Genomic DNA, 15,808 nt, shown 5'->3' on the forward strand with positions numbered 1-15,808 from the left:
ATTCACTTGGGCTTTTCATGTTGTCACTTTAGGTTATTGTCCTCATGGAGGGGACTCAATGCTCTATCTATTCAATATCATTTCTTGTGTGTTTTCACTTTATATCTAGGACTGGACAGGACTTAGTTTTTTTTCTATGATCAATATTGTAAAAAAATATTTTCAGATTTAGCATAGTTAAAAAAAGAGTGTTTATCACATAAAAGTTAAGATTTAACAAAATGATGTATAAAAAAAATATTTCATTATATGCAATGAGGATTAGTAAAATACAGATAGACAAAAATGGTTTTAGATTTATTTAATGTGATATTATTATGATATAATACCAGGTATATCTGCAGTCAGTGATGGAGAAAGGTCTCTATATACAGGTAGATGTATATACCCACCTTCCTTCCTGTATATAGAGACCTTCCTCCATCAGCACTGACTGCAGATATACATCATCTGTCCTGATTACAGCTATATATACACCCACCTTCCTTCCTGTAGATACTAATACCATCCACCCCCTCTATATACACATATTGTACACCCTCCGTAGTGTACAGGCCACATTTGATGGGCACATGCCTGCACTTCATGTGATAATGACTAAGCCGCTCCCATTAATTACATTGTCAAAAAGGGGCAGAGCATGTGTGACCTTAAAATGATGCCCACTTCCCCTGAAAAAAGTTCTGTGGACGCCCATGCCAGCTACCTTGGTAGTTTCTTCGTAAAATAACTTTTGTTACTTTTCACTTTGAGGCACAAAATTAACTTACCGGGAGTCTAATGCTGATGAAAGGTCTGCTGTAACTTCCTTTATACCAGCGGTTGTAGTAAAAGAGTGTGAGTGATTACCCTGACAGGCCATTTAAAAACAAACTTTTTTCAACTGGTTGCACATACCCAGATATGTTCAATGCAGCTGCTCCTGCTGTTATTGATGGTGGAGAATACATCCAAATGGTACAGAGCTGATCAGAGCTGTTCTGTGCCTTGCGATTACTGTCATGGTTAATCACAGAAATCACTACTGTAAATGGTAACAACGGAGGAAGGAGAAGGAAAGAAATGAGGATTTCGTGAATTGATCCATTGATGAAATCCTGCACTTCAAGGTGGATGGGGGCTTAAAGGCAACTGACCACCCAGTGTTTAGGAAGGATTTAAAGTGCTTATAACCACCAATAATGGGGGTGGGGTGGTTTAAAATGCCACTGACCACCAATGATTGTGGTATTTTTTTTTTTTTTCTGGGGGGTTAAGATGTCATTACCACCAATGCTGCGTTGGATGGGATTATATTGCCACTGACTATCACTGATTATAGGATGGTTTTGAGGCTGGTTTAATTTTTTGGGGTGTTTATCCATGACATCTTGTCATTGCACACAATGCAATTTCAGTGCTTTGCAATTTTATCCATTGGGGAACCTTCTTCCAATAATAATGGAAGACTTGCACTGGGCTTCAGAGACTAAGCACACCTTAACCACTTCAATATCAACATGTGTTTTCATTTTCAGAATTTGTGGCAAAAAAATCAGATTACCTTGGGGTGTTTGCTTTTTCCTAAAGAGGTCATTTCTGTGGGAGTATGTACTGTCCTGGTGTTTTTATTTGATATGTTTTATAACAAAAAGTAATGCAAACCCTTTTAACCCAAAGTGTTTTCTTTAAATAGTAGAGAATAAAAAGTCATGTGGTTATTAAATAACACCAAAAGAAAGCTCTATGTGTTTCAAAAAATGATATACAATTCATTTGGATACAGTGTTGCATGACAGTAGTTGTCAGTTAAATGGTCTCAGCACTGAAAACTGAAAAATTAGCTGGTAATGGAGAGGGTTTAACATACTGGTATTGAGATCAGGAATAGATCCAATAAACATAATTTGTATTTTCACTGGCCACAGAATATAACTAAGTTATATTTTATGATTGTATATTGATATATTTTTAGTAAATCCTTTTTGTAAAAAATTACCATTCTCAAGCTCAGGTGCATTTTAGTACTTGTGTATCTACTCCTTCTTGGCATGTGTTAAACAACAAGCTATAAACCGATAAAAATCTCCTGTGATACAGTGGAAGCTTTCTTTGTTCTGTCACTACATAAGCTACAACAAGAACAGTCGAGAAGGAATTTTCTGTAGCACTCTAATTTTTATTTTTACTTTTTGTATATTTTTGCAGATAACATACAAAATATTCTAATCTTTAATGCTTTACAAATATAACTCTATGCTTTGGGCCAGCAAAAAAGTAAAGTAGGCCCATACTTAAAAAAATTGAATTTGTATGTAGCGCTACCCCACTAGGAGCTCCTGGTGAATATGCTTATTTCCCACCCTGCACAACCAGGCACACACATTTTCCACACGCTGGAGTCAGTTGAACTTGGATAGGGAACAGGATTATTATGGGATGCCCACATGATCAACACAGAATCCTTCAGGGACACAACTATATACACACAATATACAGTATCTCACAAAAGTGAGTACACCCCTCACATTTTTGTAAATATTTTACTATATCTTTTCATGTGACAACACTGAAGAAATTACACTTTGCTACAATGTAAAGTAGTGAGTGTACAGCTTGTATAACAGTGTAAATTTGCTGTCCCTGCAAAATAACTCAACACACAGCCATTCATGGCTAAACCACTGGCAACAAAAGTGAGTACACCCCTAAGTGAAAATGTCCAAATTGGGCCCAATTAACCAATTTCCCTCTCCGGTGTCATGTGACTCGTTAGTGTTACAAGGTCCCAGGTGTGAATGGGGAGCAGGTGTGTTAAATTTGGTGTTATCGGTCTTACTCTCTCATACTGGTCACTGGAAGTTCAACATGGCACCTCATGTCAAAGAACTCTCTGAGGATCTGAAAAAAAAAAAAAAAAAAAATGTTGCTCTACATGGCCTAGCCTATAAGAAGGTTGCCAAGACCCTGAAACTGAGCTGCAGCACGGTGGCCAAGATCATACAGCAGTTTAACAGGACAGGTTCCACTCAGAACAGGCCTCGCCATGGTCGACCAAAGAGGTTGAGTGCACATGCTCAGTGTCATATCCAGCGGTTGTCTTTGGGAAATAGACGTATGAGTGCTGCCAGCATTGCTACAGAGGTTGAAGGGGTGGGGGGGGGGGGGTCAGCCTGTCAGTGCTCAGACCATACGCTGCACACTGCATCAAATTGGTCTGCATGGCTGTTATCCGCGAAGGAGGCCTTTTCTAAAGATTATGCACAAGAAAGACCAAACAGTTTGCTGAAAACAAGCAGACTAAGGGATTACTGGAACAATGACCTGTGGTCTGATGAGACCAAGATAAACTTATTTGGTTCAGATGGTGTCAAGCGTGTGTGGCGGCAAACAAGTACAAAGACAAGTGTGTCTTGCCTATAGTCAAGCATGGTGGTGGGCTTGTCATGGTCTGGGGCTGCATGAGTGCTGCTGGCACTGGGGAGCTACAGTTCATTGAGGGAACCATGAATGCCAACATGTACTGTGACATACAGAAGCAGAGCATGATCCCCTCCCTTCAGAGACTGGGCTGTAAGGGGTGTACTCACTTTTGTGAGATACTGTATATACACTTCTCCACTTCTACCTCCAGCACAATCTTGCTTGTAAAACTACATCCCCCAGGACCAGGTAGCACTGAAAAGGTGATCCAACACAGACTCAGTCAGATCCAGAGCAAGTGCAAGGTCTTAGTGCTTAGCTGTCATATTCCTGTGGCTACTGCTCCCAGTACCAACTCTTCAGGCATTTCACTAGCCCTCCTGGCTACTTCTCCACAGTCCTCCCAGATTGACTCTGCATCCATCCCAGACTGCTTGCACCCAGTCCCTTCAGGCATGCCTGTCATTTCTCTGATTGTAATACTCTCCAGCCCTCCTGGCTGTCTTCCTTCCTGGAGATGCATGCGCGTTTGTACTTTCAACTTTTGTGTGACGGATTTGGGTACTGACCATACAAAAATCTGATGTCAAACCGTTGTCCCCTGGACATTTCCTAGCCTGCCATCCAACATTTGTTGGCCGAAAGTTGGACAACAATTGTCAAAAGGTGCATACTAACGGTAAAATTTTAGGACAACAGTCTTTCAACAGACAATCAACAGACAATCCCCTGCCAACAATCATACCATGTGTTAAGAGGCTTTACAGTCCAGATTAAAAATGTCACAGGAATAAAAGTGAGGTTAAAACAAAAATTTTAAATTGCGAACAGAACAGACTGTAGACAGCAACTGGGTTGGTTAAGACAGTGAACTTGTATTTTTACCTTTAATGGATTTCTTCTTGGTGATAATTTCTTTTTTTTTCCCTGAACCTCTGATTTACACTTTCCAACTGCATATTCTACTTATTATAAATAGATTGTATATAAAGGTTTTTTTTTCTTGTGGGCCTTCATAGATCTGACTGATAGCAAAGTGCCTGTAAAAATTAATTTGAAAATCTTGCCATTCATACAAACCAAATATTTTTTCTCCTCCTAAGGATTCAGAACTTTGATAAACCTGCTGCGATCTGAAGATGAGATCATTGTTGGGAATACAGCTCTTTGCTTGGGCTGTTGCTTTGATGTACCAGGGTCAGCTACCTCCCTCCTCCAGTCTGATATCCTGAAACTTTTATTGACCCATGCTGGCGGTGATGCCAAGAGGTCCTCAGTGCAGCAGAATGCAGCCATAGCATTGGGGAAACTGTGCTCCATGGAACCAAGGTAAAAGATACAGAAAACAGAATACTTTATTAATCCCAAAGGGAAATTGGAAAATTGTTGCGACACAGACACACTTAACAAAGACAACACAAGATCACAACAATAGACTGAATAAGATGCAAAAACACAACAAAAGTACCAATAACAGACATTAACACCAAATAATACAATTAAAACTATACTACAAATAAAACATTCATACAATTAAAATACTACATAGAAAAAAAAAAATCACACAGATTAAAATAACAGGCGAACTACCAAATACAAATAATACACCACTTTCTCCAACACCACTCCAGATAATATCCAACACAATACCAACATACTATAAAAAATAACACAAAATCCTGATCATAAATAACCAGAATTAAATCTTCACCTCCAGCCCTCACAGAAAAGAATTATATATCTTGATCAACATAGGCAAAAATGATTTTCTGTGGTGCATTGTGGGTGTAACAATCTGTCACTGATGGTACTCAGCAGACTGACCAGCATATTGTGGAGTGGGTGTGAGGAGTTTTTGAAGATAGAACGTAACTTGAACAACATTCTCCTCCAAAACTGTTGTAAAAGAATCCAATTCTAATCCAACAACATCACTTGCGAATCAGTTTGTTGAATCTGTTGGTGTTGAACACCTTAAGCCTGCTTCCCCAGCATGCCAATGCATACAGGAGAGAGAGTACTTGCCACCACAGACTCATAAAACATGTTCAGCATCATCCGGAAGATGTTAAAGGACCTCAGTCACCTCAAAAAGGCCTTTCCTCTAGAGCACCTCAGTGTTCTTGCTCCAGTCCAGCTTATTATCTATGTGCACCCCCAGATACTTGTAACAGTCTACTACCTCTACACCCACTCCTTGGATAGGGATTGGGGTCACTGGTGGCTTCCTCTTTCTGAAATCCACAACCAGCTCCTTTGTCTTATTCACATTCAGGTGTCCTTTTATGAAACTGAGATCAGCAGCGATCCCGAGTCTCACCGCTGATCTCAGCGCTTTACCAGTTTATGAAACTGAGATAATCAGCGGAGAACATGTTCTCCGCTGATTATCTCAGCACAGTGAGAATTCACAGAAACGGCCAGTTTATGAAGGTGCGATCTCCACACCTCACTGGCGATCTGTGACAGAATTCTCACTTTCTGATTCACCATTTCAGAAGTGGAGAATCAGTGAGAAGCCTGAAACTGGCTGATATTCTGGAGAAAGAAAGAAGTCTTTTGACTTCTTTCTTTCACCAAACAGTCAGAGCACACCTTCCCCATCATTACACACCCCAAAACCAGCAGGATAGGAATTTATAGTGTATATATATATATATATATATATATATATATATATATATATATATATATATATATATACACACACATACATATACACACACACATATATATATATATATATATATATATATATATACACATACACACATACACATATATATATATATAAATATACATCTATATATATATATATATATATATATATGTATATATATATATATATATATATATATATTTTTTTTTTTTTTTTTTAGATGTTCACGTCTCTGGCTGGGTTCACACTTGTGCGATGCGTGAACCAGCGTGATTCCTGTGCGGGTTTTCACATCGCACCTACATTGACATCTGCGCACCACTGCGGGTGTCAATGTAAAGTTAATGACACCCCCAGATCATTTCACAGATCGCAGTGCGAACTATGTAATGGTGCAGGAATCGGATCGCATGGGTGTTCACACCCATGCGATCCGATTCCAGTGCGGACCAAATAAAGGGTCCTGTACCATTTTGGTGCAAATGCAATATGATTTAGGGCCAGTTCCCACTGCTGCGGTGTCCGAGATCGGATGTGATTCGCACCGCAGTGCAAAATCACATCCGATCTCTGTGCGATGCGATTTCAGCCATACAGATAATATTGCTAAATTTGCATTGCCCTCGGACCAAACTCTTACAGGACCCTTTTTTTGGTCCACAGCAGAATCGGATTGCATGGGTGTTCACACCCATGCGATTCGATTACTGTCCGAGTTTGCAGATCGCACTGACACTCCCCAGCGATTCGCATATGGCAGTGTGAACTGACATGCGAGTCGGTGCGATGCGGGAACCCGCAGTGGATTCGCAGTGTTCTCGCATCGCACCAGTTTATCAATTTTTATGTTTATCTATAATGAAATATATTTTATTTTAATTTATTAATAAATATTTATACTTGTATACTTTATTAAAATTATTTTTTTAATGATTATAAATGTATTTTGCATTTATATGAATGGTGTATAGCTGCATTACATATGTGCATTACATTCATTTACTATACACCATTCACATTTAAATAGGAACATGTATGATCTTTAAATATTGATAAAAACAATGTTTTTTTTATAATTAGGTTAATGTATATTGTGTAGGGGGAATTTATCTTTATTATTTTATTAATATGTTGGGGAATAATGTGTGCTGATTTGTGTTAAACTTTTGTATTTTATGGTTCCTCATACTGTAATCCCGCTATATCACACGAGATTACAGTGAGAGGAGCCATTCTCAGCAGTTCCCGGCGTTTGTAGATCGCTCCTCAACTCAACATGAGAAGCGATCTACACACTTTCATAAACAGGCACTCAGAGGAGAGCGATCTCCTCTGAGAATGCCTGAGAACTGAAAAGCGGTATTTTACCGCACTTTCATAAAAGGACACCTCAGCTAGCAGATGATTAACCTCACACCATGTGAAAAAGTTCTCCACCACAGTCCACAGTCTCTTCCCCATCCCTGATACATACCACTACCACAGAGTCATCAGAAAACTTCTGAAGATGGCAAGACTCTGGTAGCTGAAATCAGTGGCGTAGACAGTGTGTCTATTATATCTAATAGACAAAAAACAAATGATTCCAAAGATGGTGTAGAAGTGCAAATAATGCCCTTATAAATGTGTTCCACCACGCACAGGCCCTAATACTTGTTAATTAAACATAATATTAGCTATGCCTCTGCTTGCTACATAGACCATATAAATTAAGGTGAAACAATCATCAGTGATAAACTAATAATAATATTCCACAGCAGCGCAACATTTTCAAAATTGGTGAAAACAATATATTGCATTCCAGTCTTAGTCGGTAGGATTCAATATTGAGTTGGCCCACCCTTTGCAGCTATAACAGCTTCAGTTCTTCTGGGAAGGCTGTCCACAAGGTTTAGGAGTGTGTCTATGGGAATGTTTGACCATTCTTCCAGAAACGCATTTGTGAGGTTAGGCACTGATGTGGATGAGAAGGCCTGGATCACAGTCTCAGGTCTAATTCATCCCAAAGGTGTTCTATTGGGTTGAAGTCAGAACTCTGTTCAGGTCAGTCAAGATCCTCCACCACAAACTCGCTCATCCATGTCTTTATGGACCTTGCTTTGTACACTGGTGCGCAGTCATGTTGGAACAGAAAGGAAATCATCCAAAATGTCTTGGTATGCTGACGCCTTAAGAGTTACCTTTACTGAAACTAAGGGGCCAAGCCCAACCCCTGAAAAACAACTCCACACCATAATCCCCTCTTCACCAAATGATTTGGACCAGTGCAAAAAGCCATCATTGAAGAGTTGAAGCTGTTATCAGGGCGGCCCTACCATGGGTCCCAGTGGGTCCAATGGACCCAGGTGCCAATTTGAGAGAGGGAGGAGAGCAGCACCGCCACTACCTACACGGTCTGCAATGAGTGCAGACTCAGTGAGAGTGTCATGGGCTGCCTGACACAGCGCTGTCCCGCACAGCCGCGGCACTCTCACTGAATCTGCACCTGATTCTTTAGTGACAGCCAGAAGCCAGAGATCAGTGTGAGAGTGGGTCTCCTCTCTTGCTCCACTCATATGATAGAGGCGGGAGGAAATTTCTCACACAAGCTCCTGAGCAGGGGTGGAGCCAGGTGAGTCTGTATACCTAGCCTGTCTGTATACCCTAGCCTGTCTGTATACACTAGCCTGTCTGTATACACTAGCCTGTTTGGATACCCCAGCCTCTCTGTATACACTAGCCTGTCTGTATACCCTAGCCTCTCTGTATACACTAGCCTGTCTATATACTACCCTAGCCTGTCTGTATACCACCCTAGCCTGTCTATATACTACACTAGCCCTTAACCTAGGTTCACATGTATGTGTTTAGTGCAAAATCTGACTTCCCGATAAATTAAATTTTTAGTTTTATTTATCATGATATGAAATAATAGATGTGGGGGTGTCAGGGCTGAGCTCAGCCCTTCCTTCTCTGAGCTGGCCGCTCAACTGTCGGCTGATTGCCAGCTCCTATCTCTCCAAAGTGACTCACCTGTTGATGATATCCTGCCTACTTAAGCCGTCCAGCACAGATGATCTCTACCTTCGCCTTGGTCACATCTCTAGAGATGCTCTCCTGTGTTCCTATTAAAGAATTTCTTGGCTGACATTCCTTCTGGCTCCAGATCTTGCTTGCTGTTCTACTACGCTCATCTCTGGCTCCCTGACGGTTTGGCTTGTCTGACTCTGTCCTGAACTCTGGCTATGTTTTGACTACGTTGACTCTGTTTACCTTTTTTTATTATTATTAAACAAGTGAGATTTAACTGTACTTCTGCCTCAGTCTGATTCATGTTTTCTGACAGGGGGCCTTTTGGTGAGCATGATTTTTTTTGGGGGGGGCAGCATTTCATTCTTGGACCCAGGCAGCACAATGTCTTGGGCCAGCCCTGGCTGTCATAGCTGCAAAGGGTGAGCCAACTCAATATTGAAGCCTACGGACTAATGCCCTGTACCCACGGTCGGATTTTCCGACAGAAAATGTGTGATAGGACCTTGTTGTCGGAAATTCCGACCGTGTGTAGGCTCCATCACACATTTTCCATCAGATTTTCCGACACACAAAGTTTGAGAGCAGGATATAAAATTTTCCGACAACAAAATCTGTTGTCGGAAATTCCGATCGTGTGTACACAAATCCGACGGACAAAGTGCCACGCATGCTCAGAATAAATAAAGAGATGATAGCTATTGGCCACTGCCCCGTTTATAGTCCCGACGTACGTGTTTTACGTCACCGCGTTTAGAACGATCGGATTTTCCGACAACTTTGTGTAACCATGTGTATGCAAGACAAGTTTGGGCCAACATCCGTCGGAAAAAATCCTAGGATTTTGTTGTCGAAATGTCCGAACAATGTCCGACCGGTTGTACGGGGCATAAGACTGGGATGCCATTAAAGTTCATGTGCAGGCGTCTCAATATTTTTGGTAATATAGTGTGTATAAGTGAACTCCTGCAAAATTGAACATATCCAAAAAAGGAGTGGGTCCAAATGAAATAGTACAGAAAAATTATATTATATATATGTCCCACAATATAAAGTACAGTATGTGTGATCATCACACACAAGTGTGAAATCTTGTCTCCAACGTGACACCTTGAATCCACCACTGTGATACTGTGATCACATCTTCCTTAGGAATAAAACACACCAGACCATATTGCCCCCCTATGCTTATGGGTAGGCAATAGCGCTTAAAAGTAGATGTTATTCCCTTATAAGGAATCCAGCTCACTACTCCACCTTCCTTATAACCTTATATCTCATCAAGTATATGAACACAAAAAGAAAGCCTCCAATAGTGTATTACTTCAAACACAAGTAATTTATTCAAATAAAAGATATTCACTTACATGTAAAACATTACAATCCTGCATTGTAAATAAAAAGAAGTCTGGTAGCAGTCCTATAGTCATCTTACCATCTCCACGCTGGTGTGACCACTATACAGACCACGCCACTCATTCTCCTGACTTTAGTACTTCACATCCGGTTACCGCGTAGCCACGCCTGATGACTTTCGTTATATCTACGTCACAGCGGGTGATACATGGCACAGCAATCTGTCTTAGCTATCCTCCTCTGCCTCATCCTTAACCCATCGCTGGCCATTCTTTTTAAATGTACGGCCATGCTGCAATACTCAGGTCCTTATCCATCTATCCCATTAACACTCAGAAACCTGAACTCAGGTCGGGGTTGTGGGCATTTAGCCGCCTGTAATATTAACCACTTATAAGCCTATACTTTAGATATAAAGTTATACATTAGGAGTTCACTTATATGTTTGCCTATATATACACAATTTTGTTCACTTTATATATTGTTTTCACAAATTTTGAAACTTTTGTGCTGCTGTGGAATATTATTATTAGTTTATCACTGATGATTGTTTCACCTTTACTTATTTTTCCCCATGCCACGATCGTGGGCCACCGGCGGACATGGAGTCCGCGAGACCCACAGGCATGCTCCCATGGCGCCAAGCACGTGCTCGCTAGCCGCCAATAATAGAGTGACGTACGGGTACATCAGCAAGCGGTTAAAGAGCACTGCTGTAATTTAAAACCCCACTAATGAGCTAAAAGGTGGGAGGGTTTATCTGGGTATTGTGACACTTTTGTTTCACATTTTATATATTTGCTTTAAAACTTGATCATGGCTGCCATATGCATTGGAACATATGAGAAAACCTGCAGAGCAACCATTCTCAGGTAGGGTTTTCCAGAGGTTCCTAGGGGTTCATTGAGCTGTGGCTAATTGACCTCCCATTTGTTGGTGTCAACAGCATGACATCAATGATCCTTTAATCTAACTGTAACAGTGACATTCTGACCACTACTGTAAGGGGACATTCACCCAACCAATATAATAGACATTTTCCAATGTACCCCCCAGTTAATTAGTCTTAGCAGAGGTTCCCCAAGACCTGGGTTCCTCCAGGGTAAAAAGGTTGAGAAGAAAAAGCACCTCTATGTGTAAAGAACAGATGAGTTTACAATGACTCACAAATGGGTGGGCTACTATTTAAGTGATTTTGTCTTATGATTGTATTGTCTGTTCTGCAATATTGGTATAGGTGGCTTCTGCATCATGTGCATGACTATATTACTAAAAGCTAAGCAAATGTGTCTGTGATTTTGAGAGATTCCACATTTGCACATGTAGTACCTATGGAATAATAAATGTAAACAGCTAACTCTGTCTTTTATTTTACATCTGCACTGGGAACAGTTAGTACATTCTCTATTATATAGAACAGGTTAGTAAGTCAGATATATATTTAAAAAAAGCAATAAGCTCCTATTTCAAGGACAAATCATGTAATTCTAAAAATCTATATTTTGTACTTTACTGTACAAATAGCTTTTGTATAAATGCTTTTACATAAGCTGAGGCTAGCATGTTTCCAATAGAATGTGTTCTATCAGTGCAATGTTAAAACTATTATGAAACAGAAAAATAATTTTCATTATTTGGTAATTATGATAAGGTTCTAGAAGATACACCTTTTATACAGATGTAGGTTATTGTATTCATGTTATGTGGTGTCTGACATCTTAATGTCTTTTGTACTTTAGAATGTACCTTATGGTGATGCATTTTGTTTTGTAATTCTTTGTTAAATGAATAAAAAGAACTTAAACATAGAATTTTCATGATACTTTTTTTTTTGTCAGGTACCTGACACAACTTCGGGAACTTCATGGAATTGAAATTCTCAACTCTTGTATGAAATACATCAAATGATTGAACTCCTGCACCAGATACTAAGTATAAAAGAATAAAACTGAACTGAAAATGTGAACATTGTTGAAGTCTGTCTTGTAGTAGATGCTGGTTTTCCATATTTGTTATTTTATTTCCTCTTAGCATAACTTGTGGAAACATTTTTCTAAACAGACATTATGTGTAATTCTATTTATTGTAATATGGTGAAATATTTTTATAAAAGCTCTACAAAAGCATACGAACCAATAAAGGATAATTTTGCAAGTTTTTTTTTTTTTTTAATGACTCTAGGCTTAAAGTGTGTTACATTGTAACTACAGCATACAAGTGTGATGGAGCCCTTTAGATCAGCAGTATAAAGTATACTTACTGTTCCATTTATTTACCAATGGCATGCTTCTAGTACAGCTGTATTATCCACAGTACAAAGTAAGGTTTAGATTTCATTTTTTGGCCTCAAGCACACTGGACATTTTTCTATCTCCCCTAGATGTCTGTCCTCCTGGCAGGGGCATTTTGGCAGAAAAAAACACTTGGTGCTTGTAAGTAAGCGTATGATGCATTTAGGCGCATTTAGCCATGTCTTGTGCTTGGGCGTTAATTCATCTCATTGGCCAGAATAATAATATTATTTGGCCATTAAAATTAACGTTCAAGTCCTAAACATGCCTAGTGTTAACGCACATTTAGATGAGTTAAGATGTGTTTAGAAGTGTCAAGCATTTTTTCTTTCAAAACTCTGCTACTCCTGCCTCTAAACTCTTCTAAAAAGCCTAAGTGTGCATGGACACATAGGCTAACATGCAGGGGCATTTAGAGGCAGATAAAAATAAAAGCCAGATGCCCCTAGGAGCAGCATTGGTAGGAAGATTTCAAGAAAAACAGAAGCTAGGGACACATTAGATTAATAGTAAGTAATTTCTCTTGGGCTGATTTTTTTTGTGTGTTAAGAGTTCAGAGTCCAGCCATTTATGCATATGCAACTTCTAAAGCAATGATGAAAGGGGCTGTTCTTAACCTAAAAAAATATGTTGACTGTTTTATTCTATGTTATCTTTATTATGTATAAAAAGACAAGAAATGTATTTTCAGACTCTAAAACCAGTGGCATGATGCTCTCATTTTTTCTTCTCTATAGATTTCCACCCAGGGTACTTCTTGAGGACCCAGATACATGAGAGCTGCCTAGTCAGGCTTTGCCAACCAGACTTTGGGTTTGATTTACTAAAACTGGAGAGTGCGAAATCTGGTGCAGCTCTGCAGGGTAGCCTATCAGCTTCTAACTTCAGCTTGTTCAGTCATGGAATCTGAGCAAAGCACATATATCTGTAGTGTTTACTTATCCCTATCCAAAGCTTTAAGTGTAGTTTTTCTCTGGTGCTCCATTCCTCTGTTATCAACACGAGTCACTTCTAAGACTTTTCCTGACACATGAGATAAAATTTGTGTTGGGGAGGGAGCTCAGAGCGGAGCTTGTCTATTCAGAACACAGTCCTTCTGTGTGGAGGGGGGTGTTTTCCTTTCCTCCAATCAGCTCTCACATACTGTAACTGCTGCCTCTCCACCCTCTCCTCTCTGCTCCCGACAGATGAAGAATGATTTTTAGGCATGTGCATTTCGTTTCGTTCCAAATCGAAATTCGGACGAATTTTTCATTATTCGGAAATTCGGATGCATCCGAATTTCCGAATTACAAAAGTAAAGAATTTAAACGAATCCGGAAAAAAACGAACGAATTCGAAAACATATTCGAATCGAATTCGAAAACAACAATAAGATAGAATATAAAATAATAAAGCAATAGAATATATATATATATATATATATATATATATATATATATATATATATATATATATATATATAATTTATTTTTTTTATTATTCTCTTCTATTGTTTTTTTATGCTTTTCTTTTCTATTATTTTATATTTTATAATAGTCTTTTCAATTCAAATTCATTCTATACGAAATTCGAATTTCGGTACATGGCTTCTGAAGTTTGAATTTCGTATAGAATGAATTCGAATTTGAATTTGAATAGAAAAGATAGAAAACAGAATAGAAGAAAATATAATATATATATTATATTTTCTTCTATTCTATTGTTTTTCTAGTCTATTCTTTTCTATTCTATTCTAAACTTTTCTATTCAAATTTAAATTCATTCTATACGAAATTCGAATTTCAGAAGATGGCTTCTGAAAGTGGAATTTCGTATAGAATGAATTCGAATTTGAATAGAAAAGATTAGAATAGAAAATAATAGACTAGACAAACAATAGAACAGAACAGAATAAAATATAATATATATAATTTATTCTATTCTATTGTTTTTCTAGTTTTTTCTCTTCTACTCTATTCTAATCTTTCCTATTCAAATTCGAATTCATTTTATAAGAAATTCAAATTTCGGAAGATGGTTATATATATATATATATATATATATATATATATATATATATATATATATATATATATATATATATATATATATATGTGTGTGTATGTACACATATATAACCATCTTCCGAAATTTGATTTTCTTATAAAATGAATTCGAATTTGAATAGGAAAGATTAGAATAGAGTAGAAGAGAAAAGACTAGAAAAACAATAGAATAGAATAAATTATATATATTATATTTTATTCTGTTCTGTTCTATTGTTTGTCTAGTCTATTATTTTCTATTCTAATCTTTTCTATTCAAATTCGAATTCATTCTATACGAAATTCCACTTTCAGAAGCCATCTTCCGAAATTCGAATTTCGTATAGAATGAATTTAAATTTGAATAGAAAAGTTTAGAATAGAATAGAAAAGAATAGACTAGAAAAACAATAGAACAGAATAGAAGAAAATATAATATATATATTATATTTTCTTCTATTCTGTTTTCTATCTTTTGTATTCAAATTCGAATTCATTCTATACGAAATTCAAACTTCAGAAGCCATGTACCGAAATTTGAATTTCGTATAGAATGAATTTGAATTTAAAAGACTATTATAGAATATAAAATAATAGAAAAGAAAAGCATAAAAAAACAATAGAAGAGAATAAAACAAAAAAAATTACCGTATTTATCGGCGTATAACACGCACCGGCGTATAACACGCACCCCAAGTTTAGGAGGGAATTTTAAGGAAAAAAAAACTTACATTTAAATGCCCATCATTGCAGCCTTCTCAGTGCAGCCTTGCCCCAGTGCAGCCTTGTCAGTGCAGCCTTGTCAGTGCAGCCTTCCCCAGTGTCCATTGCAGCCTTATCCCAGTGCAGCCTTGCCCCAGTGCAGCCTTGCAGCTCGCAAAATCCTGTGATCCCCTGCGATCTGAGCTTCAAAATCGCCGACCGCGATTTGAAAATGGTGCCGCCGGAGCCAGAATACACAGAGCAGGTCCTCGGCTCTTCTTGGCGGCTCTCGTTCACTTTTGGCTCCACTCGTAGTCCCGTCCGGGATGGGCGTGACTGTGAGCGGAGCTATCCGAACCTAG

General features: G+C 38.5%; 1 protein-coding gene across 3 annotated transcripts in view; it reads left to right on the top strand.

The window, feature by feature from the left end:
- Positions 1-12,598, top strand: part of TTC12 (tetratricopeptide repeat domain 12) — a 355,554-nt gene extending 342,956 nt beyond the window's left edge. For all 3 annotated transcript variants that reach the window (XM_073603090.1, XM_073603091.1, XM_073603092.1), the window contains 2 exons: positions 4,506-4,731; positions 12,265-12,598. In XM_073603090.1, coding sequence (XP_073459191.1) covers positions 4,506-4,731; positions 12,265-12,334 — 296 coding nt within the window. In that variant the 3' untranslated portion in view covers positions 12,335-12,598. The remainder of the gene's footprint in view (positions 1-4,505; positions 4,732-12,264) is intronic.
- The last annotated feature ends 3,210 nt before the right edge of the window (positions 12,599-15,808 follow it).

This window comes from Aquarana catesbeiana, linkage group LG10 (genome assembly GCF_042186555.1).
Source record: "Aquarana catesbeiana isolate 2022-GZ linkage group LG10, ASM4218655v1, whole genome shotgun sequence".
Classification (NCBI taxonomy): Eukaryota; Metazoa; Chordata; class Amphibia; order Anura; family Ranidae; genus Aquarana; species Aquarana catesbeiana.